Source organism: Natator depressus, chromosome 3 (genome assembly GCF_965152275.1).
Source record: "Natator depressus isolate rNatDep1 chromosome 3, rNatDep2.hap1, whole genome shotgun sequence".
In the NCBI taxonomy this organism is placed as follows: Eukaryota; Metazoa; Chordata; order Testudines; family Cheloniidae; genus Natator; species Natator depressus.
In genome coordinates this window covers 8,342,206-8,365,790 of record NC_134236.1, presented here as the reverse complement: position 1 = coordinate 8,365,790, position 23,585 = coordinate 8,342,206, and the positions used below count along the sequence as shown (strand labels likewise).

At 49.7% G+C, this 23,585-nt stretch overlaps 1 protein-coding gene across 6 annotated transcripts in view; it reads left to right on the top strand.

Annotated features, from left to right (window-relative positions):
- EFR3B (EFR3 homolog B) overlaps nucleotides 1-23,585 on the top strand; it is a 154,903-nt gene that overhangs the window by 55,303 nt on the left and 76,015 nt on the right. For 5 of the 6 annotated variants that reach the window (XM_074947365.1, XM_074947363.1, XM_074947364.1 and 2 more), the window contains 2 exons: nucleotides 19,431-19,507; nucleotides 21,901-22,028. In XM_074947365.1, coding sequence (XP_074803466.1) covers nucleotides 19,431-19,507; nucleotides 21,901-22,028 — 205 coding nt within the window. Of the gene's footprint in view, nucleotides 1-19,430; nucleotides 19,508-21,900; nucleotides 22,029-23,585 lie in introns of those variants that run through there. The other variant, XM_074947368.1, reaches the window with a different exon arrangement.

Genomic DNA, 23,585 nt, shown 5'->3' with positions numbered 1-23,585 from the left:
GTGGCATACAATAGTTAAGTCTCCTGTGTTATTTTGGTCTAGTTCTGTTTGTTGGGTTTAGCATATGGGTGCCGGGTGGTGCTGCTGGCCTGTAATGTACAGAGGTCAGACTAGATGATCCAGTGTGGTCTTACAGTCTGACAGACCCCCCGCCACGGCATGGCCCCAAGGGGGTGAAAGGAGCAGTGGCTCCAAGGCAGTCTCTGAGAAGAGTGGGACCAAGGCAGTGGCATTCCCCGTTCTCCACGGCTCTGGAAGCCCCTCTGTATGAATGCCACGTGGCGAGGGTTCTCCGGAGTGCCAGCTGGAGGGGGAGCATGGCCAGGGTAGAGCAGCTTTATGAGGCATCCCAGGGAGTTTGAGTGGGAGTTAATGGGGGCGCTGTCACTATTGATTCGTGCAGTCCACTCTCTCTGCCATCCTCAGGGACAGGGGGTGTGGGCATGGAGGCAGTGCCAGTGTGGTTATTGGGAGCTATGTAGGATGGCGAATAGCAGATGCCCCATTATCCAGAGTGTTTTCCTGAGGCCCTCGGACGTGTGCAGTCAGAGGGATGGGCTTCCTGCCCTCTCTGTGGCCCCATAGTTCATGTCAGTGTCCTAGGAACTCTGCAGGCGGCCTCTGCCTCTCCATCATAACTTCCAGGTGTGTTCTGCAGGTGGGAGTGATCATGCACTGCACGTTTGGGTCAGCGTCACTGCCTGGATGGGCGCGGCAGTAGGTCTCCAGTCCGTTCCCCTGCATCTGAGCCGGGTTTATTTCACTCTCTCTAAACCATCCTCAATATATGGGCCTTAGGTCAGGCCTGATGGGATCCTTCCACGTCCCCCCCGGGGCAGCTGGCGGCTGAGGAACACGCTCTTCTGCCTGGTATACTGCTTTCCCCTCTGGAGAAAGGCTTGTCGCTTCCTGTTCGGCTCTTGCCATCGAGTGACACTAATTGGTCCCTGCCCACTTCAGAACATCCCTGCTTGCGTCTTTGCGGGCTGTTCCCGTGCCGCCTCCGTCCTGTTTTCTCTGCGGCGAACATGCCCCGTCCCGTTACCGTCTCCTCTGAGGACTTGCTTCCCAGCCCTGGTGCTGCTGCCGTTGATGGTTGGTTGTTCTCTGATTTGTCTGGCTTCCAGAGCAGAACTCGGCGCTGAGGCCCATTTGGTGGCGAGTGGAGTAGTGTAATTGGCTTTGCTTGTTTTTCCACCTGGCCATGGCCCTGTCGCTGTCCTCCCCTGGCCCCCATTGTGTATTTGCATCTGATTTATTCCTTCCTTCGGGAGCCACTTTTCATTGGCCGGTGATGAATCTCATTGCGTTCATGCCTCTTCGAGTGCATCAGAGCCATGTGGTGCTGAATATCCCGTGTTCAGAGCTGAATCCCGATTAGTTCGAAGCTGGAGCTTGGGAGTTTGAGGCTTAGTCAGGCCTAGGGTTTGGGTTAAGGGACACTGAAATTGTGGACGCTGTTCTCCCCAGGGTTTAGCCCCATGTGGCCGAATTCTGTGTCTGATCACTTGTGGGATTTCTGCTGTCTCAGATAAATCTTGGGAGATCCGCTGTCCTGGCGAGCTTCCCGCTAACCTGGGTTGCAGCCAGCCTGGATCCGGAAAACAGGTCCCTGCTGGTTTTGGACTTTTGCCCAGTCTCTAAACTAACAGGTGCAAGGTTCAGCTCCACACACGCAAACTTGCCATGTGTGAAGTTCAGAGGGCTTAAGAGCTCGTTTTAATATCATCTTCCCAAAGCTTTGTCCTCTTCCCCAGCTTCTCACTACGTATGACTTTGGCAGGGGTCTTTTCCACTGCAACCTTCAATTCCTTACCGGAAAACCGAGATTAGCATTGGGTCCAGGCTGGGGCTCCTCAGGACTCTAACACTGGCTATTGAATCCATTCCATAGGCGTCCTAGAACGTGCATTTCTCTGGTATCCGTGTGAATGGCTTGTGGAAGACAACACTTCCTGGTGGTGTGGGTGGGGGATTGGAAGAGGGGTGGAATCATGCCCTACTGCATCTGTTCTGTGAATAGTGAGAGGGCTTCTGTGTCTCCAGGGGTATTAAGGCAACACCTTTGGCCGGCACAAACTGCATTTTGAAAGCTAAAAGCGTTCCTCAGCAGATGCAACCAGATCCAGGGCATAGTGACATCTGGGACCAGTGAGCTGTTCGGATGCTCACCGTATGTGCCCAGATAAACTACTGTGGGGTGACTCTGTGCAGGAAGCTGTTAAGCTCTTGTAGTGGGCTGTTGTGATAAAAGTAATAGGACCGGCTCCCCAGCTGGGCTAAATTGCCATACCCCCCCATGGACGTCTCTGCAGCCTGCTGATTTACACCAGGTCCCCGAGGAGGGCAGATTTGAAGTGGGGAGTTGGGGGTGGAGCAATCGCCCTTTCGTGTGGAGAAGCCGCATTCGCTGGAGACTGGTGTGTCTGTCAGTATTGCAGTATCTGTTGTTCAGACTGGCCAGTCTCTTTCTTTGCTCTAGAAAGGAAGTAGTTTTCTCCTGAAGTGGAGCCCTGGGGTTTGCCCTTTGTCAACAGCAGAGTTGGTTTGTCACCAAATGGAACTGCAGCAAGCCACAAAGCATGGAGACCGATTTTAGAAACAGGAAATGTATTTAACAGGTTTCTAATAAAGAAATAACTCATGCAGGCACCAAAGCAGCTAACTAAAGGCTGTAATCCTGAGCAGTGTGTTTTGGGGCTAAATGACCATAATTGTCCTCTTAGATCAACGTTCTAGGCACTAAAACAACAAAGCAGAAGTTTCCTCTTACCTTAGCTTGCCCCAGGCACAAACGCAGACAGAATCTCCTGTGTTTTACAGCAATGGTCGTGGGGAGTCACTTGCAGGTTTAAACTAGTGTAAACAGTGGATTCTCTGTAATTTGAAGTCTTTAAACCATGATTGAAGGACTTCAGTAACTCAACCAGAGGTTGTGGGTCTATTACAGGAGTGGGTGGGTGAGGTTCTCTGGCCCGCAATGTGCAGGAGGTCGGACCGGATGCTCATGATGGTCCCTTCTGGCCTTAAAGTCTTTGAGTCTGGAAAAAAACTGAGTTTATCAAAAGAGATTAATTCACCTGGGTTTAACTGAAACTACACAGCGTGAGAGACAAATCCGTAGAAGCCCCACCCACCACCGAAGCCCTTCCTGCAGGATATCGGGTTACATAGATGACATAACTAGGACACGAAAGCTTATGCTCAAATAAATTGGTTAGTCTCTAAGGTGCCACAAGTACTCCTTTTCTTTTTGCGAATACAGACTAACACGGCTGCGACTCTGATAACTAGGACAAACTCTCACTGGCTGATGGCAGCCTAGTAGCAGGCTACTGTTTTGAGCAGCTTTCATGGGAGGTAGGACATCTAGTGCTCACGTTTGTGGATTGACCCGAATCCCGTCTCTGTCTGCCTCATTTTCCCCATCGGTAAAAAGGGGATAACTCTTCGTGTACCCCTTTAAAGACTTTATGATCCTCCGCTGCAAAGCGCTATGCACATGCAAGTATTTGTGCTACTCCCTCTCTCCCGGGTTTGCATATACCATGTAACCTGCTGATGCATCCTGTGAGCTGTGGGAGGCGTATCCTGGGCCAAGGAGTAAGAGATGCTGCATTGGTAGAATTCCCCATCTCAAAGTGCTTCAGGGGACATGGGCAGGGAACTAAAGCCGAGACTTTTGGGGCTTTGTGACCTAAGGGCTTGTGCTACGTGGGTGTTTTGAATTATGGTCCCCCGAAGCAAATTTGGACTTCTCAGACAAACGTGGAAAAAAAGTCTGGGGATCTTCTCCCATGGTCATTATGCATCTCCGTAACCACAGTGTAGTTTACTTGGACAGGATCAGGGTGGAATAGCAAGGAGAGCTGCCGGTCATGATTGTGGCTCATCAGCAGAGCTGTGTGTTTTGGGAGCAGCAGGAAGGGGGAGGACTGGAACAGCAGGGTAGGGTTAGAAGTAGGGTTGCCAACCCTGCAGGAATTAAAGATTATTCTTTAATTAAAGATTATGTCATGTGATGAAATCTCCAGGAATATATCCAACCAAAATTGGCAACCTGAGCTAGAAGTCCGATTTGAGATGCACCGTAAGAGGCTCATGAGTGGATCCAGCACTGGAATATGGAGGACAGGGGCAGGTACTGTGGGTCAGGATAGAGGAGCTGTGTACAGGAAGCTTGCCCGCTGTTTCCCAGTACTCTCTGTCCCTCCCTTGTGTCAACATTCAACTCCTCCAAACCGCAGAGGAATGCATTTCATTTTCACTCCTGCAGTTCCTCTGCTGTTTTGAGGCTTCAGCGTAGAGCAGGCAAAACGCCCCCTCCGATTGACCGTGTGAAACACCAGCAGAATAAATCATCCTCCTGAAGAGGGTTCTGTGTTGTTGCAGCCCAGATCCTTCTGCTTTGCTGCCATCCAGGCTGACTTGGTGACTCGGCACATTTGCTCCAGACACGCAGTAAAAGCTCGCCTTTTACTTATTTATTTAAAACACTGCTCGCTGGGCTGGCCTCCTGAGATGCCCCTCTCCTTCCCTGTGATGCTCCCCGGGGGAGGCAGCAGGCATGCAATCTAATTCAGCCTCTCGCCTCTGCTTTGGCAGGGACGCTTCTGTTTTGCAAGAAGTGCGTGTCAGCCCATCAGATGTGGTCTATTGATGTAGCGGCTAATAATGGCCTTATTTGGTTGCTTGGTTCTCTCTGCAGCGGATTCGTGTGGTGAGAGCCCCGCGTTGTACTGGACAATATTCCACCTGGCTGGAGGTACCTTTCTTAGTCCTTGCTTCAGGTTCATTATATGCCAATAACGGAGATGCATGTAGGTGTCCCTGCTCCTGGGCTAGGCTCTGATCTTACTTCCATTGGTGTGTAGCTGGAGGAGTGTTAGTATCATATTCTCAGGTCAGGCAGGGCTTTCTAGGTCAAACCCAACATCTTCTAACGAACAGCCAGCTAGTGCAAATCGGAGAGCGCTGGTGTCATGTTCCCATGGAGATGTACCCGGTCATTGTTACGGCAGTGACTCAGAGTGAAAAGTACCGGCAGTTAAGTCCCCAGTACCCTCCCGCCCCTTCCCCGCTTTCTCCTGCCCCCCCTACCTTATCAGTAATAGTTCGGGGTTTTCTGTCATGCCTGAACAGAATAGCTTGTGGGATCGTAACTCGGTTGAAGCGAGGGATGGGAAGGAGAGACAGATCCCAAACAACGAGAAGAGAGGTGACTAGCTCCTGAATGTACAGGAGTCCCTTGACAATGAATTGGATACTTAATGGAAATGGTGCCCAAAAGAAACTCTGAAAGGAAACCTCCCTTTTCATGGAACCCTTGGGGTATCTTCTAATCCTGAGGCAGCTTTTTGGGACTAGCCAGTGTGTAAGAGCTTGGAGAATCCTACAGCCCACCTGGCCTAGGCATGGAGCTAAATTCACCACTGTCCTCGGAACAGATGCAGCTCCATTAACGTGCCAGCTATTTCTGCCAGCGGAGAATTCAGTCCATAGGAAGGAAATGCAGCCAGAAAAGGTGGGAAAAGGTGATTTTTAAATAGACACCATTGAGACCATTTGGTGGGCAGCACGTTGACAAATCTCGGGCAGCTGCATCCCAGAGGCGCCTGCCGGGGCACACAGCTTCCTGCTAAGGCATTGTTCGCCTGGGCACAGTGAGATGAAAGTGACTGTGGTCTGGCTGACGGCTGACTGCCTTGGCTGTTGGTACAGAGTGACACAGGATGGAGATGGGCTGTCCTTGCTGACTCGTGTTGCTGCCCAAGGGCTAGAGATTTGCAGTCCTCGATCACGGCTTCACGATCCAGCCCGGGCAAATGGACGCCGCAAGTAAATCAGGTTTGGGACTGGGAGACTTTTTTTGTGCCTGCCTAGACGCTGCGTAGTTAGCTCTTTATCGGCCTCACAAGGTTGCGTGGGATGCTGCTGCTGAGCTCCTTTCATAAAGATTTCTCTGCCTCTTGCAGAAGCTTCTAGTTGGTATCCCTGCCCATCCCCCAACCCGCAGTGCAGCCTCTTGTGTTTCGGTTGTTGCTGATCCTCTGCTAACAAAGCAAATCGGACCAAGCAATTTCTCTAACTATTTTGTAAAGGCCTGAAGTTTGGCTTATATGAAGCTCCGGTCCTGCCAGGGCCCCTAGCTCTGGGGGCTGATCCATGACAGGAGAAAATGTAACACCTTGGTCTTCTTGCTGATTATAATGAAAAGGAGCATGGGAGTTGTCAGCCTGGATCACAGCAGGGGGTTGACCTAGACCCATGCCTTGTTTCCAGCAGCTTCAGCGGAAGGGGCAAAATAAAATGAAAACTTTGCCGTGGAAATTTCCATTGTGCTTGGGGGAAGTTTCTTCCTAGCCCCTCTCAGTTCATGACCTGAAGCATTAGGGCTTATATTAGAGCTCACTGGAAGTTTCCATCAAAACTGTTTTTTCCAGTGGAAAACGGGTTTTCGGCTAAACAAAATTTTTTTGCAAAAAGTCTTACTTTCTGCACAAAACTTGATCTTTAATTAAAAAAAAAAAAAAAGCCAAAATGTTCAGTTTTTGGCCCAGCAATTCCAATAGGAAATGCTGCCTGGATGCCTCTTGGGAGTTGTAGTTTTGGTGGCTCAGGCCCCCCTTTTCCCCTCTGGCTTGGGTCACCCAGCTGGATTACATCTTCCATGATGCACCATGGCAGCACGACTAGAAGGTGGACCATGGTGCATCATGGGAGATGTAGTCTGGCATAGGAGTCCATTCTGTAGAGAAGCATGGCGGCCTGAAGCACTTGAACTATGTCTCCCATAAGGCCTTGGGGTGGGCATTTCTGAGCCAAACTTTTTGGGTTTGGGGCAAAAAATTTAGTTTTCAGCTAAATTGTCATCAATAAACTGAAGTTTTCAGTAGGCAGGAAAGTATTTGCCATACAGCTGTGGTTTATATTCCTTACATTTTTTTTTATCCTATCTAGCGGGTCTGTGGAGTTTCTCCTCATTTATAAAATGAGCTTTAATGATGTTGAAGATGGACAAATTTCTGTGTCCTGTAGGTCTGAAGTTAAGCTGGACCAGGCAAAACCTAATCCAGGGACTCTTACAGTATGGCTAATGACTGTTTCCATCGTTAGCAAGGAGGATATCCAGTGAAGGCCCCCTGTGCCATCTGCACATGGAGGTGCTCCAGTGGCTTGAACATAGAACTGGGAGTTAATAATGCCTGAGTTCTGATCCCAGCTCTGCCGCTGACTTGTCCTATGGCCTTGGGGGAGTCACTTTGCCACTTGGTTCCTCAGTTTCCCCATCTACAAAATGAAGAGACTGACTTATCTCACGGGGGCTTGGGAGGATTAATTCGTAATGTCCGTGAAGTGTGTTGAACTAGTCAAGCGCTAGGTAAGGGCTAAGCCTGATTATGCAAATGAGGCTCAGCTCTCTGGATCCTGGCAAGATGCCAGTGCAGCCCCCCTGGTGGGGAAAGCTTGGATGCCCCTGAGATGAAAGAATAAAAGAGACTCGGCCATCCCCACAGTGTGATGCCTGGCAATGCAGGCAGCGTACAAGCATGTCCCTCCCAGCTGGAGGGAGGAAGAGCAAGGGGAGGGTGGAATTAAAAAGCCTGGAAGACAAGAGTTATAAGACCTGCTGTGAATTTTTGGACTCCCATTGGCTCTGTGGAGACATGACAGAAACCGGTGTGCATTGGGGAGCGGGTAATTCTTGTAGAACTCATCAAATCCTCAATGAAAAAACCCTGTTTACAGGGGGCCCGCAGATATGTTGCGGGGAAGGGGGAAATGCTTGCCGGGGTTATGTGTGGAATTTTATTCTGTTTGGGCTGGGAGCCTGCACCCAGCACCATGGTATCTGAAGCCAAATGGCAAGGGGTGGTGGGGCATTCAGCGGTGGTGGGCATTCACGATGACAGGGCAGGGTGGTAGGGAGCTTTTCAAACCTGCCCTCTATGCTATAGCGCCCATCACAGGGGTGGGGTGAGGATATAAACACAGTCAAGAATGTGAGGTGATTTGGGTGATGGAGGCCATGAGATAGGATTGGACGTGCTGAACATAAGCCCTATACTGCAAATGGAGATTTCCCCTCTAGCTCAAGTGGCAGGGGCCTGGGATTTTGGAGCGGGAAGCTCTTGCGTTTATCCCCCCCTGTTGCTCTGAAGTTCTGAGTGTCTGCAGCATGCAGTGGAGTGACACGGGTGACTGGAGCTCAGATTTGGGAAGCGGTGCTCTCTCCAGACACATCTGTTTGCTAGGCACCCTCCTCTGCATCGCGGGGCTGTTGTTCCATGGCGCTGACTGCACTACCCGCTACGCTTGCCAGGGGCTGCTGGCAGGAGCAGGCCCTGTGCAGCCAAGGCCTCGCCCTTCCTGCCCCCAGTGATGGGGCATCAGCTGGGTAAGGCAGTCCCAGGGGGAAGGGAGGGGGGTGAGGACGGACAGATCCCCGGAGAGCAGCCTCCTTCTCCGCCAGGGAGGGTAGAGGGAGCTGAGGCCTGGGAGGTGTGGAGGGAACAGGGGCAGAAATCAGTTGTTCCGGGAGGGGGCGGCTGCTATGTACCAGGGGAAGGGGTTAGGAGTTGGGGAGCAGTGCTGGTGGCCGGGGGAGGTCAGGGGGGGCCAGGCCTCGTGCCAAAGGGTGGGAGAGGGAGGTCTGCGGAGCCGCGTGTTCGGTCGCTGGCACGGCCGACTCCGCCCTTCGTCTTTCTGTGGCAGGTCCACTGAGTCCCGTGCATTTCAGGGGGCTGGGCCTTTCATAAGGCAGGATTCTTATGGGGGAGATCCCACGGCACTTCTTGGGACCATAGGGGTTTGCCCGGCCACCCCACGGTTTGTAGCATGCTGTGTGCCTGGCCCTGCCTGCCATATGCTCTCCGCCCTCAGTAGCTGCGTACCAGTGGTGGTGGGTGAAGCCATCCCTCTACCGGGATATTAGCCAGTACTTCCTTGCATTGGCAGGAGCTGCTTGTGACAGCCACACCCCTGCCTCAGGAAGGGAGAATCCACTTCATATGATGATCAGGGCTGCACAGGAGAGGCAGCTGGCTTGCAAGGGGCTCAATCAGTGCACCCGGCACCTGGCTGCACCCCCTTATCTAGGCAGCTCCCTTGTGGGGGCTCCCTTGTGGAGAAAAAGTGGCAGCCACTTTGCTTTACTGCAACTATCCCCCAACCTCTGGTGGGTTTTCCACTGCGGAAGTTGTCTCTCAGGGTCTCCGCTGAAAAGCAATGCTGTAGAACCAGAGCGGAATCGGCGTAAGACTGTAAGCTTTTTGTGACCTGGACTGTGTCTGTGCTGTATGTGTGCAGTGCTTAATGTACGGGGCCCCCGGATCCCTATTGGGGGGCCCTCTAGGTGCTACCACAATCTGAATAATTAATAATAGTCATGGATCTGCTTGGCTCTTAAAAGCAATTTAAAAATGAGCTAATTGAATTCCAGTGGGACCTGTTGGCTGTGTCCATCCATCTGGGGATGTCACAAGTACCTGATGCCCCTGGGGAGGAGGGAAAGAATCTATTATTCTTGTAAATTTTGTTAACTTCCCAAGCTTTCTCCTGATTTAATAACCTTCCCCTGCTCTTCCCCTTTCAGTGTTTGTACCTAGGCTATTTTCCTTGCTCTCAGCAGGTTTGGGGGGCTTTTAATGTTTGTCCTGACTGCTGCGGTTCTTTAAAGGCATCTTGAAATCTTTTATTTCCAAAAGGAAGGTCATGTCAGGTGATGGGGAAAGCATTGGACATAATTATGCTGTTAATATTAATGGGATCCTTGATGCATCTGCTGCTCAGCCTCCTTCCCCACGATGAATAGCAGCAGTGAATCAAGGCTGCAGCTCGGTTGTACTAGGTCTTCTCCCAGGGCTTATGGGGCGGGGGGAAGGAGGGAAATCTGAATTAGACCTAAAAATACTCTGAAGTCGCATTTATGGAGATGAGATAATGTATGTTGAGACTGTGGGGGATGAAGGGGACCCAGATTCAGAACTAATGGGATGATTTACAGGAAGAGACTTGGAGATTCTAGACACATGGAGAGGAAGGGCTTGTGAACAGATGAGCCAGTATTAGGGAGCCAGCCTTGTCTCTGGTGCAACTCCAGTGAAGTCAAAGGGCCAGCTCTTTAGCGGGTGTGAGTGGGCGCAGCTGTAGCTAGCTCAGAGACTCGGACGGTGTCAGTGATGCACATTGTCAATGCGGAGACGAGATAAATCATGTAAAGAAGGAATTAACTCAGAGATCCGAGACAAGGGGAATTTATTAGGAGGCTTTAAGAGATCATAAGACATGAGTTTCAATGTGAATAGGAAACAAGAATTTATTAAGAGGCCAGATTGAAGGTACTTTGTATTGGAAAGAAAGAGAAATCGATAACTCTATCTGAAGGAGGAAGCGGGAGAGAGGAAGAGAGCAACTGTAAGGAGAATTACAAAAATCAATGGTGGGAAAGGCACCAAGGGGCTCATCGGAAGAGCGTGTGAAAAGTCCAAAGGGCAAGAGAGCCACGCTGTCGTTCGCCACTATCCATGCCAGTGTCACACAGCTGTGGCAGAGAGAGCTTTCTGAGTCCTGCTACCCTGGGGATTGCAGGCAGCAGTGGCTGTTGTTCACAGTGCCGCATTTGCTCAGAGGCAATGCGTTCAGAAAGCGAGCAAACACACTTCAGGAAACAAAACAGGCCCGTGACCTAGACAGATTTGACCTAGACAAATTAGAGGATTGGGACAAAAGAAATCTGATGAGGTTCAACAAGGACAAACGCAGAGTCTTGCACTTAGGACGGAAGAATCCCAGGCATTGCTACAGACTAGGGACCGAATGGCTCGGCAGCAGTTCTGCAGAAAAGGACGTAGGGGTTGCGGTGGACGAGAAGCTGGATATGAGTCGACAGTGTGCCCTTGTTGCCAAGAAGGCTAACGGCATATTGGGCTCTATAAGTAGTGGCATTGCCAGCAGATCGAGGGACGTGATCGTTCCCCTCTATTCGACCATTGGTGAGGCCTCATCTGGAGTACTGTGTCCAGCTTTGGGCCCCACACTACAAGAAGGATGTGGAGAAATTGGAGAGAGCCCAGCGAAGGGCAACAAAAATGATTAGGGGGCTGGAGCACATGACTTATGAGGAGCGGCTGAGGGAACTGGGATTGTTTAGTCTGCAGAAGAGAAGAATGAGGGGAGATTTGATAGCTGCTTTCAACTACCTGAAAGGGGGTTCCAAAGAGGATATATCTAGACTGTTCTCAGTGATAGCAGATGACAGAACGAGGAGTAATGGTCTCAAGTTGCAGTGGGGGAGGTTTATGTTGGATGTTAGGAAAAACTTTTTCACTAGGAGGGTGGTGAAGTACTGGAATGGGTTACCTAGGGAGGTGGTGGAATCTCCTTCCTTAGAGGTTTTTAAGGTCAGGCTTGACAAAGCCCTGGCTGGGATGATTTAATTGGGGATTGGTCCTGCTTTGAGCAGGGGGTTGGACTAGATGACCTCCTGAGGTCCCTTCCAACCCTGATATTCTATGAAATCCTGGAACGCCAGAGACAAGGGCTGGTGTGAGTGGCATATGACTTCATGCGTTCCAGTGTGACCAGAAGCTAGTTCCCATTAGTGGCCTGTTTCTAAAAAGGAGGGGGAATGAAGGTAAAGGATATTGATCACTTGTGTTTCAAATTTTCTGAGCGCTTTACGAAGTATGCTTACAGCGGTCACTTCTTCAGCTGCTGCTGACATACAGCCACCTGGGGGGGTCGGGGGGGACTGCAGCAGTTGCATAACACACAGTGCTGCCTGGAAAACAATTGTAGCGTAGTGTATCTAGCAAAGGGAATTTTAGGTAGGTAAAATACCTGATCTGTCATACCAATAGCACCTCTTGTCCAAGGATCTCAAAGCACTTCGCAAATATTAATCACTTGAGCCCTGCAATGCCCCCGTTGCAGCGCAGATGGAAATGCAGAGGCACTGAGAAGTGAAGTGACTTGACCATGCGGTGTCTCAGTGGCAGAGATGGGACTAGAATCCACAAATGTTAAATCCCCCGTGCTCCTGCCACTAGACAACACGTGCTCAGTATAGCCAAGGAAATGGGAGTGATCTGAATGATTCCCAACAGAGCCTCTTCTTTCACGGCACCGCACCAGTGAAATACCTTGTCTCCATGAACAACTGCTCTGCCATGAGGGATACAGCAAGACCCTGAGGACCTGGATATGGTACAAGGCCAAATTTCTAGGGCCAAATGATCCCTTTGTCACTTGCCAATCATTTAGAAACAGAGCATGAGTCTGTAGTAGTATACAAAGAAACAAGGCATAATACTGATAATATCCCATGATTACAGCCCAGCTGGTGTATAATAAACACTTCTGATGTGAATGTGCTGAACGGAAACTCTTTGAAATGACTTGCCCTTGGGGCTGTGCTGGGAGAACCAGTGGGAAACTTCAGCTGGTGTGGAGTGCAGCCTGCATGTGGCTCAGGGAGTATTTGATGCTCAGTCTCCGTGGTCTGTGCTGACTTCCAAGTGATTTATCAGATGAAATTTAAGGCATTGCCATTGACCTGTAAATGGTGTAAGTCCTGGCTCTGGAGAGATGCCATCTCTCTCCATGGGATCCCTCAATGTTTGCTATTGGGTGCTCAGACTTCGCGCATCCCCTTTTAAATGGGGGATGGGCTGGTGGTCCAGTAAGGCCTTCCTCTCTGGAAGGGGCACCACCCTGGATTTGTGGCCCATCAGAGCACCCTGCAAGGTCTGTCTAGCCTCCAAGGCTTTTGTGGAAGGGGTGGGGTAAGCTGGATCTAGGTGGCTGGAGTGGGGAGAATTCTATTCCAGGTGGGCAGGACTGTGTCTTTGAGGCCATAGAGCCAGCTGAATGGGTATGGGGTGTGTGTGTGTGTGTAATTATATATATATAAAATAAGGATACAGAGCTCTTGGAGCGCTGGGCATTTGATAAATGTAAGTGATTTTAATGTTGTGGGTTGGCTGCTCCATTGATTGCCTCAAGAATAATTTTGCAGTGCTGGGTGACTGACTGTTAAGTCCTTAAATACATTATCAGCTGGGCTGTGGTATTTCCTGTGGGTTAAGAAACACCCATCAAATAAAGGCACTTTTGACGGTGAAAACTGGGCTGCGCCGCCATAATAAAATCTTACATCTTTCATCCTGAAGGGTTCCCCAAGGAATCCGTCTAGCAGCCTGTGTGGGGTGTTGTGACGGCTGTTCGTTAGTGCACAGCAACAGTGAAGGACAGGAAGTGAAGGACAATACTGTATTCAGAGGAGACTGGAGGGGGAAATTTGAGAAGACGGAAAGTCATTCTCCGAATTGGAATCTGATCGGGACACTGAGAGATGCTGTGGGATCAGGAATTCAGCATTCTGTCTTGTGTGCCTGAGATTGTCAACACGGGGGCCGATCAGTGCCAGTTGGGATGTTCTAGGAGGTGTTGTTTAGTTGCTAGAAAAGGGGACTGGGGGACAGGGCTCCAGGGTGTCACTCTCAGGTCTGGTACTGGCTCTTGGTGACCTTCACCGAATCACTTCTCTCTGTGCCTTACTTTCTCTTTCTGTAAAACAGGGATAGTTTTTTGTCTAACTATCTGACTTACATGGCCCCTGTCAGTTTAGTGTCTGATCACCTCCCAGTCTTTAATGCATTTATCCTCTCAACTCCTATGTGAGGTAGGACAGTGCTAGTGTCCCCCTTGTACTGGCACAGAGAGACTGGGTGACTCACCCAAGGTCCCACATGAAGTCTGTGGAAGGGCAAGGGCTTGGTCTCCCAGATAGGCACTCTAACCACTGGCTCATCCTTCCTCTCTTAGTAATGCCGACCTTGAGATGCGTTGTGAGGGTCCATTGTTGTCTGTAAAGCACAGTATTGGGGCAACTCTTTCGTGTGTTTCTTGCCATGTGGATGCTTCTTCACTAGATCTCATCAGATTGTAACATTTGGCTACCACTGATAGGGAACAGATTGGACGGGTGACCTAGAAGACAGAGGTTCCATAGTCCGATGCCACCTCCTCTCCCTTCCCCCACCCCCCGGCTATCTCATCTCCTGCCCGTGAGGTCTTGTGTGTGAAGACATTGGTCTTTGTATTTTTAAAATTCTCTTTGGTGACACCTATCAAGTTGCTCACATTCTGCAGAAATGATTGATTGTGTTGTGAAGATGTTGGACAACTTCCTTGGGAATTTGTTCCTTAATGTATTTGCTTAGATTGTTCCTGACCTTGCTTTCCTGCATGCGGCTTGTTTGGAGAGACAAAAGGGGGTTAGGGTGCGTATACGTTGAGGCTACTGGGTACCTGTTTTCTGTGCTGAGCAGGCCCTGTGCAATGCTATGGAAACATCATCACTCAGTAGGGTGACCAGATGTCCTGTTTTTAAAGGGACAGTCTTGTTTTTGGGGACTCTTTTTCTTATATAGGCGCCTATTACCCCCCACCCCATCTCATTTTTTCACAGTTGCTATTTGGTCACCCTATCACTCAGTGAATAGAGCTGAATATGAGTGGTGACTCTTTGTCTAAACATTGTACTCAAGTTGGTTGATAGAGGTTTTGACAGGCAAGCTGCAAAACCAAGGTCAGGTGGGGATGCATAAATATTGCTGTTTGTCTTTGCGGTAAGATCTTTTCTCAGATGGGTCAGGGAAGAGGGGAGCTAGTAACTAAAGTCTAGTCTCTTTCCTGTGATACAACAGAAGGCCAGAAGTCTTAAACAAGGCTGGTTTTATGGTCTCCTTAGAGGTTCCTTGATTAGAGTTTGTGGTCTCTTTAGATGGTTCCTATTTGACCACAATGCTCTGTGGGATGACCCAGTGCCGTTTTAACTGGACCTCTGTTCAGGAAATAGCCAGTGCTGGCATGGACGATCAGTCTGGTGCAGGGTCCCTTTGGCATCGATGCATTAGTGAAATTGTAATGACTCACCTCTTTGAGAGACCCTTCCATTAGCATGCCATTGGGACCTTTGGATGGTCAAGAATATATTAGTGGGAAGAGTCCTACATTGGTAGGGAGGGTGGAGAGAGGAAGGACGAGAAGAACTAATAGGTGCATCCGCTCTCATTTCAATGGGTTGTATTCTGTTCCATCTGTCGCTGATTCTGTAATATATTATGCCAATAGTAAGGGAGTAATCAAACTCCTGACCAGTATGGCTGGACAGCAGATGACTTGGATGAGGTGATCTGATTACACACCAGCGTTTTGGTGCAGGGCCCAGTGATCCGGTGCTTCATCTCTTGCCCATCATTTTGTGTAAACAATGATTTACTTACCCTTATGTAATCAGTTGCTTGCGCTGTTTCTGGTTGGGTGCATTTCCTTCTGTGACATTTCCTTTCTGTGGGGAGTGAATTGCTGAAGGAAGTCCTCGGCTTATGCCTTTTCACTGCATGCCACGGAGGTAATGCTCTTTGTTGAGAGTACCCACCCAGGTTCTGAGTTCCCTTGCACTTGTAAAGCTGCAGTTGCCCCATGGCTGCGTGACTTGCACTAGAAAAATGTGGATCTTTGTCCCCCTCTAGTGGCTGGCTCACATGAGTGGATAAGAGTCTACTACAGCTAGTAGCTGGTGGAGTTACTACTTTAACTCAAGGAATAGAACAGGGGCGGGCAAACTTTTTGGCCTGAGGGCCACATCGGGTTTTGGAAACTGTATGGAGGGCCGGTTAGGGGAGGCTGTGCCTTGCTATGCCTCCGCCCCACTGCTTGCTTTTCGCCCCCTGACCGCACCCCCCCCCCCCGGACCCCTGCCCCCATTCAACCCCCCCCCCGTTCCCTGCCCTCTGACCGCCCCAACCCGATCCATACCCCTGCCCCCTGACTACCCCCCCGAACTCCCCTGCGCTCTGTCCAGCCCCCACTGCTCCCTGCCCCCTTACCGCGCAGCACAGAGCACCGGTGGCTGGCGGCGCTACAGCCGCGCTGCCCAGAGCTTTGTGCCAGTGTAGTGCAGGAAATTGCTCTCCGTAACTGCTACCAGTAGCATGTTCCTACGCGGAGCAGTTTAATACACGACACCGTTAGCATGGTGCGCTGAGGCTGCGGGAGAGGGGGGACAGCAGAGGAGGAGCCGGGGGCTAGCCTCCCGGGCCAGGAGCTCAGGGGCCCCGCAGGAGGGTCCTACGGGCCGGATGTGGCCCGCGGGCCATAGTTTGCCTGCCTCTGGAATAGAAGCTCATGCTTTTAGCTTGGAAGGGTTTAGACTCAAACCATGTTGATGACCAAGGCGGGGGTTAGTTGCAGCTATAGGGGAAGAGAGGGAGGAAATATGGGGCAGTGGCACTGGGACTGTGTGTGTGTGTGTGGGGTGAAATGCTGGGGGAAAGGAGAGGGCAGAGCAGCTTTGGGGAGGAACCAGAGAAAAATGGGGAGGAAAAAATGGAGTTAAACCAAGGATGGATGCCAGAGGACGAAAAGGGAAAATGCAGAGGAAATAAATAAACGAGAAGAGGGCCGGGTGATGAGCGGGGGGAAAGGCAGAGAAGCTGGGCAAGATGCAGGAACTGTTTTGGGGCATGAAGTGAGGTGACATTAGGTGAGGTGTCATCCACTGCAAGTAGAGGCAGGTCCAATCAAGGAAGGTTGGGAACCGATGAGCTCTTCAGAGCAATCTTCTCTACTGCCACTCATGCATAGGCGGGCTGGGGAGGGGACTGTCCTGATGAGCAAGCTGAGTGGGTCAGCAAGATGCATGCTGAGAAACGCTGCAAACTAACATCTAGCTGAATTCAGGTGCCTTTGTTGATGCCAACTTGTCACGCCTCATGTTGTCCCAGGAAACTTAATGAGGAGAGACCCAAGGTCTGGAGATCAGCCCTCTCCCACTGGAGGGCTCCCAGCACAGTTCTGTTAGCGTTATTTGTATAGCACTCAGTGTTTGCGAAGTGCTTTTACTGGCAAGGAAGAACAAGCCACTATTGGTATTTTAGGCTGGATTTTTGATTGGGATTGGGCATTTATATAGCGAACAAGAACGCCCAGAAGGGAGAGAAACCCTGAAGCATGAGGTTTTAAGCTAATCTCTAACTAGTCAGGTTTGGGATGAGACCGCCGCAGGGGCAAATTATTTCACATCTGTCTGTTGCAGGGTTTACTGTACTTTCCTCTGAAGTATTTAGGCTGGTGACTGTCTGGGAGAAGACTCTGGGCTAGATGGACAGGGTGGGTTTCATGGCAGCATGTCTTCATTGGCATCAGTGGAGTCACGGTCGGTGTAGCTGGCTGGGGGGTCTGGGCTACGAACTTTAGAGATTGAGTTCTACCAGTTGCACATACCTTTCTAAGCGAGTAAAATCCCAGCAATCCTACGAAACGGTGTCCTGCTGGTGTGCCTGTAAATTGCCTGCATTGAGGGAATTAATTAATTATTTCTGCTTGTCAAAACCTTCTGTATGACCGTCCCTTCTTGCCACCCTCGCTAAACACGAGCAATGTTTATGGTTTCTCGGGGGTCAGTGGGGTTACTGGCATGAGTAAAATTTACTCCTGTGAGTCAGGATTATAGGACCGGCCCCTGATCATGCAGGTATCTGTAATTTTCTCTTGTAACACGTACTGAATTTAATCTGGATCGATTCTTCCCCCCACCCCCCAAAAAAATCCAACTCCTAGTCTGCCACCAACTGCATTCTCCATCTCTCTCAGCTCTAATCCCATTTAATCCCCATCCCCCCAGGTAAGACTGGGCATATACATAACCCTTGAAGGGTTCCCTGGAAACCAACAAACGTGGACTCTCTTGGACCAAGTGGGAAGTGAGATCCAGGCCCAAAGAATTGTTGTGCAGTCAGCAACGCTTCCATCTCTTCTGAGGCCAGGCCAGGACCTGGGGGGAGGGTTCTGTGTAGTGACAGCAGATAGCATTAGCTGTGAGAGTCACTTAGGGGCCAAAAGAAAAGGAGGACTTGTGGCACCTTAGAGACTAACCAATTTATTTGAGCATAAGCTTTCGTGAGCTACAGCTCACTTCATCGGATGCATACTGTGGAAAATACAGAAGATGTTCTTATACATACAAACCATGAAAAAATGGGTGTGTACCACTACAAAAGGTTTTCTCTCCCCCCACCCCACTCTCCTGCTGGTAATAGCTTATGTAAAGTGATCACTCTCCTTACTTAGGGGCCAGTGAGCCAGAGAGAACCATAAGGACAGCCTGTGTCCAGTCATCATTACACCTGAGCCTTGTCTCTTCTCTACCAGGAAGAGTGCTTCAATAGCTAGGACCGCAAATGCCTCAGCACTTGTCCCCTCCCCCCTCAGTTTTCCTGGCTGAAGTGGCTGGCCGTAGCTTTTAGCTTTACTACTTTAGCTGATCGCAATTAATATGCAGCTCATGGAATTCAGGTCCTGGTCAAATCACAGGCATTCTTGCCAGCCGAAGGGTGATTGCCTTGTGGGTGACCTACGGTGCAACCTTCCATGCCTAACAATGTAAGAAGATCTCAGGTCGCACTGTTGCCACAGTCAGAATCTGCATTGTGTACAACTGTGAGACGTTCTCCTCCAGCGTTCTGTGGCAACAGCTGATCAAAGTGACTCAAAAATAGGTTATTTAAAGACAAGCATTATTTATTCACCCAGAGGTACATAGCAAGCAGGGGGAAGAGATTGACTAACAAAAGGCCTGTCCATCTGGATCTTCCCAAAACTTTATTCTTTCTTTGCAAGTGTTGGGTAAATTCCACTAAGCCCAGACACCCGACTTGTGGCCTTGGAGACATAGACTGCCCCAGCCATGTTCTCCCAGTGTGTCTCTGTCAGAGACTCATCTCCAGCTATTGCTGCCCACTGCTCCCTACCCCCCAACTCCTCTGTAGGCCAGCGTCTTTAATAGTATAGTGCCCCTTTGATCCTAAGCTTGGGCCTGGGGAGAATTTAACCTGCTAACCTGTTTGGAGCCAGGCAGGTGGGCATTTCCCAATTAATGGATTCCCCCATCGTTCCCTTAAAGACCCTGGATATTCTCTCTCACTGTACAATGTTATTGTTATCTGCTTGTTTTCCCCCAGTGGCCGCCTTTGATTTAACTCCATGCAGTCAGGCAGGATCATATCCAGCAGGTAAACTGCAGGGCATAGGATATTCGTAAAACAACAACACAGAGAGCTCCCTCCTGTTCTGCACTGGGCTTCCAGTGTTTCCCTTGTCTTCTCAGTCATGACATTTTGCGGTGGCGTTAATCTTCGTGATTCATCCCTTTGCAGGCACTCGTGGCCCCGAGCAGTCGCTGAGTAATGCTACGAGTGGTGGTTGTTTTCTTGTTAGCAGGGTACGTGTTTTCTGTCAAACATGCCTCTCCCTGGAACCGTCTCCTCTGTTCGGAGCACATCTTTGGCTCTTGACGAAGGATAGGTCGTGAGGAGGACCGCTGCCCTGCTGCATTGCTGACTAGCTTTTCCTTTCTTTTCCAGGTGTGTGTGGCTGCTGTGGTGCGTTGCGTCCCCGTTACAAGAGGCTAGTGGACAATATCTTTCCAGAGGATCCAGAGGTAAATGAGCATCCTGTTTAATTTAAGCACAATAATTGAACAGCCCCCTGCTTGCTGGAAACAGTCCCAGAATTTTCACGTTTCTCCTGTGTGCGGGATTGCAGGGAACTCACTGTCATTCAGGGGTGTTCACCTGCACGCCGGGGGAATGCTGTTGCAGAAAAGGTGACCTCTTAAGGCTCCTCCGGGCCGTACATGGAGGATTTAATTTTCTGTAATTTGCCCTTAATTTTAGTTAGAAGGATTGTGTGTTGGTACCAAAAGCCAAAGCCCTTACCACCTGAGCTATAATGGCCTCTCTGGGTTTGTCTAGACTAGGGTTTAACTAGATTTGTCGTCAGCTCGAGGTGATAACCACAGCTCTAAATGCTAGTCTAAACACTCCCCAAATATTTGTTTCAAGACACAAGTGTGTGTGGGTTACCCCGGGCTGAGTCCTGCCACAAACATTAGAGGACTGTTTAGCCTAGTGTTTATGATTATGTTCATTAACTTGAGTTAATTGCAATCAGGTCCATGTCTGTAGCACCATTCGGCCCTGAATTTGGAAGTACTCGATGCTAGTGACTTGTCTCAAACTCACTCAGTGGCAGAGCCGTGACTAGGAGGAACCTAAGACTCCTGGCTCCCAGGACTGTCCTAAACAGTAGACAACAGAGCCGGGAATACACATCACTGCCAAGTTTAAAAAGCATCTCACATTGGTTGCTTATTTCCCACGTTATGTCACAAGTCTTTGTTTGACATCTGTTCCACTTTGTCTGTAGCTGTGACACTCTGAGTATGTTTCCCAGTCTTGGAGAAGAGCCCGGTGTAAGCTCAAAGGCTTGTCTGTCTCATCCACAAAAGTTGGTCCAATAAAAGATATTACCTCCCCGACTGTGTTTCTTTGACATCTATGTGATTCAGTGGCTGATGTCACAAGTGGATGGGTGAGGACATAAACAGGGAAGCAGGAGTGGCAGAAGCGCCTCCAGATTCAAGACTCTTGTTTTCATGCTGAAGTCCTTGGCAGTACAGAATAAGGGAGGAGGAATGTTGAAAACATCTCACATGGGAACAGAATGATTTCTAAAGAAAACTGTTTTTCAAAGCTTTCCATGACACACAAGCAGTTTTCTGGGATAATTACCTGCCCACTCAGTGAAAGTGTCAATCCCCCAGCTCTCTTTGAAGATGCTGTCATTGTCCCGCTAAGAGATGGTTTTTTTTATCTCAACAACTTCGTGCCCTGGTATAATGAAGAACTAACTGGAACAGATCCTTTAATACGTTACAGTATAATTTTGTCTGGAGGAACAGATGAAATTTTCTTTTCCCTAAAGAGATGTTCTGCTGTTGTCTATAAAATAGATGTATAATAAATGCCATGGATGGATGGGAGAACAAGAGGCAAGCTAGCAGCATCCCCATGTAACTAATTGTGATCACATGCATGCAAATACCATGAGACACGAGTAGGAATTGATGTCGTCTGGGATGCGTGGCTGGTGGTCTCCTAATAGGATGGCAACAGCATCTTCAGAGAGAGCTGGGAGATTGACACTTGTGCTGAAAAGGCAGGTAATTATCCCAGGCTGCTTGTGTAACCCCAGCAGATGTAAACTACACCAGGTACAGGGCAGAATCCGGCCTAGTACCTTCTACCTTAGTGGCTGAAGATCACTTTGGTCCTAAAGATCATCTTAGGAAGATGGTGAGGTGGTGAAACCTTGCATTTCTACAGCACCTCCCATCTGAAGAGCTCCAAGTTCCCAACATACGGCACCTGGATAGGTGGCCTGACCTCGGCACCATCCCTGCAAAAAAGTGTGTGGCTTGCCGCAGCTGGAGATAAAGCTTGGGGGCAAAAGGGGCAAATAGAGTGAAGTGACTTGAAGGCTGATTCAAGCTGGTGGGTTGTCCGCCCCGGAGGCAGAGGTTTCTGTTTCGTCCCAGCCAGGTTCCACAGCCACCAGATCCTCACCAGTGTGCTTCAGGGATGACTCTGAGGGCTCACTTTGCTGCTAGTCAGTCCTTTGACTCCGGACTGAGGCTGCCAGCTTGTGCCAGCTGTGAAGTGCGTGGTGGGAACTGCAGTGACTCCTCCACTCATTTCACACAGGCCGCTGGGCAGCAGATCCCTCAATGCTAACGGATACTGACAGCTGACTGGGGGGTTTTGGGCACCTTCCTCTGAATCATCAAGAATCTGGCCAGCGTCCGAGATATGAGATGCTAACTGACTAATTAGGCTATTGGTCTGACCCAGGATGGCAATTGGTGTGACTTCCAGTGCTGTCGATTTCAACCTGGAGGCGGAAAGCTCCATAGCCCCTTCCCCTGTGCCGTTCCTTGGGAATTGCCTTGTAAAAGGCAAAGGAGATCAAACCCCGTGTCGGTCTGTTTTCCAGGATGGGCTGGTAAAAACCAACATGGAGAAGCTGACCTTCTATGCGCTGTCTGCGCCGGAGAAGCTAGACCGCATTGGCGCGTACCTTTCGGAGAGGCTGATCCGAGATGTGGGCCGGCACCGATATGGGTAAGAGGCAGCGTGACACTGACTCGCAGCAACAACTACAGCGTGTGCAGAAAGAGTGAGTGCCCAAAACGTACGGGACAAGGTCCAGGCAAAGACTGAATGAAGCTAATGGGATGAATTGGCGCACCAAGCACTAAAATATCCATATGTCCTGGGGGACACCCAAACTACTGTGTTCTCTGTTGCCTGGCCAGCTACACACACATCAGGTTACACCTAGGCGATGGTATCTTGTCACCTATGAATGTACACGTGGTGTGAGACCAGGAATTGAATTACTGTGCCGTTCTCCTCTGCACCTACCTATGCCTGGAGTCACACCAAGCTCAGAGTACCCATTCATCCATGCATATGGAGTTCCAAAGCACCTCTCCCTGTAGTAGCTAGAAGCTGTTAAGAGGCTTGCAACAGCTACTGCTTACCCAAAGTCATCCATAGCACTGAGGGGCAGGACTGCAAAACATAGCTGATTCCTGCCCACCATTGCTAGAACGCTGTGCTTGGGCAGGCTCGAGGATTTTGTGGGTTGGTGGGTGAAGATGCTGGGTTACACCACAGGCTCTTAACTGATTCGTTTTACATACCAAGTGTCTGAGATCTTTAGAACTTTCCCCACCCCATTTCTTGCTGCAGGAGTGGAGCCATGCTGGCTTGTTGCTTTTAGCCCTGGTCACCTGTTTCTATCAGTTACTTTTTCAAGACTCTGCTCAGGGGAAAAGGGCTACAAGTATCTTTTTAATGAAAACTGAGTCTCCTCACTTCTGGTTTATCCTGAATCTTGGGCACCTGTGGCCTTCATAGGGTCCAAGGTCAGAAGAGACCATTGTGATCATCTAATCTGCCCTCCAGCGTACCGCAGGCCTGAGAACTGCCCTGAATTAATCCCTGTCTGAATTATGTTTTAGGAAAACATACAGTCCTGATTTTAAAAAATGCCAGTGATGGAGAATCCCCCAGTTGTTGCAATGATTAATTACCCTCACTGTTAAAAATGTGCACCTTGTTTCTAGTCTGAAGCTTCAACTTCCAGCCAGTAGATCTTGTTATGCCTCTTAAAGAACCCTCTGTTATCAAATTTCTGTTCCCTATGTATGTACTTATAGACTTAACCGTCTCTTTGTTCAGCTAAATAGATAGACTCAAGGAGGTCAGTCCCTATAAGGCATTTTCTAATTCTTTAATCGTTCATGGGGCGCAAAGTCCGACTGTCTGTGTCGAGCCTGTTCCTTTGCCCATGCACCCCTGTGCAGATGGGGTTCCATCCGACTGTACCCCTGGATCTTGTGGCACATTCCTCATGAATCCCGCCAAACCACGCTGCCCCTTCGCCTGGGCGCTATATGTGTAAATGGTCATCAAAATCTCTGCTTCATAAAGCCATAGGGATGGCTTCTCCTCCTCCTGGCCCATTAGGTAACCATCCACCACTTTGCAAAGTGAGTGTATACAGCTGCCACCCGTGTTGGGAGGAGCGCAGGTTGTATTTTATGCGCACTTTGCATTGGTAGCAATGAGGAGGTAGGATACATGGAAGAGGAGGAGACTTAAGCCCACAAT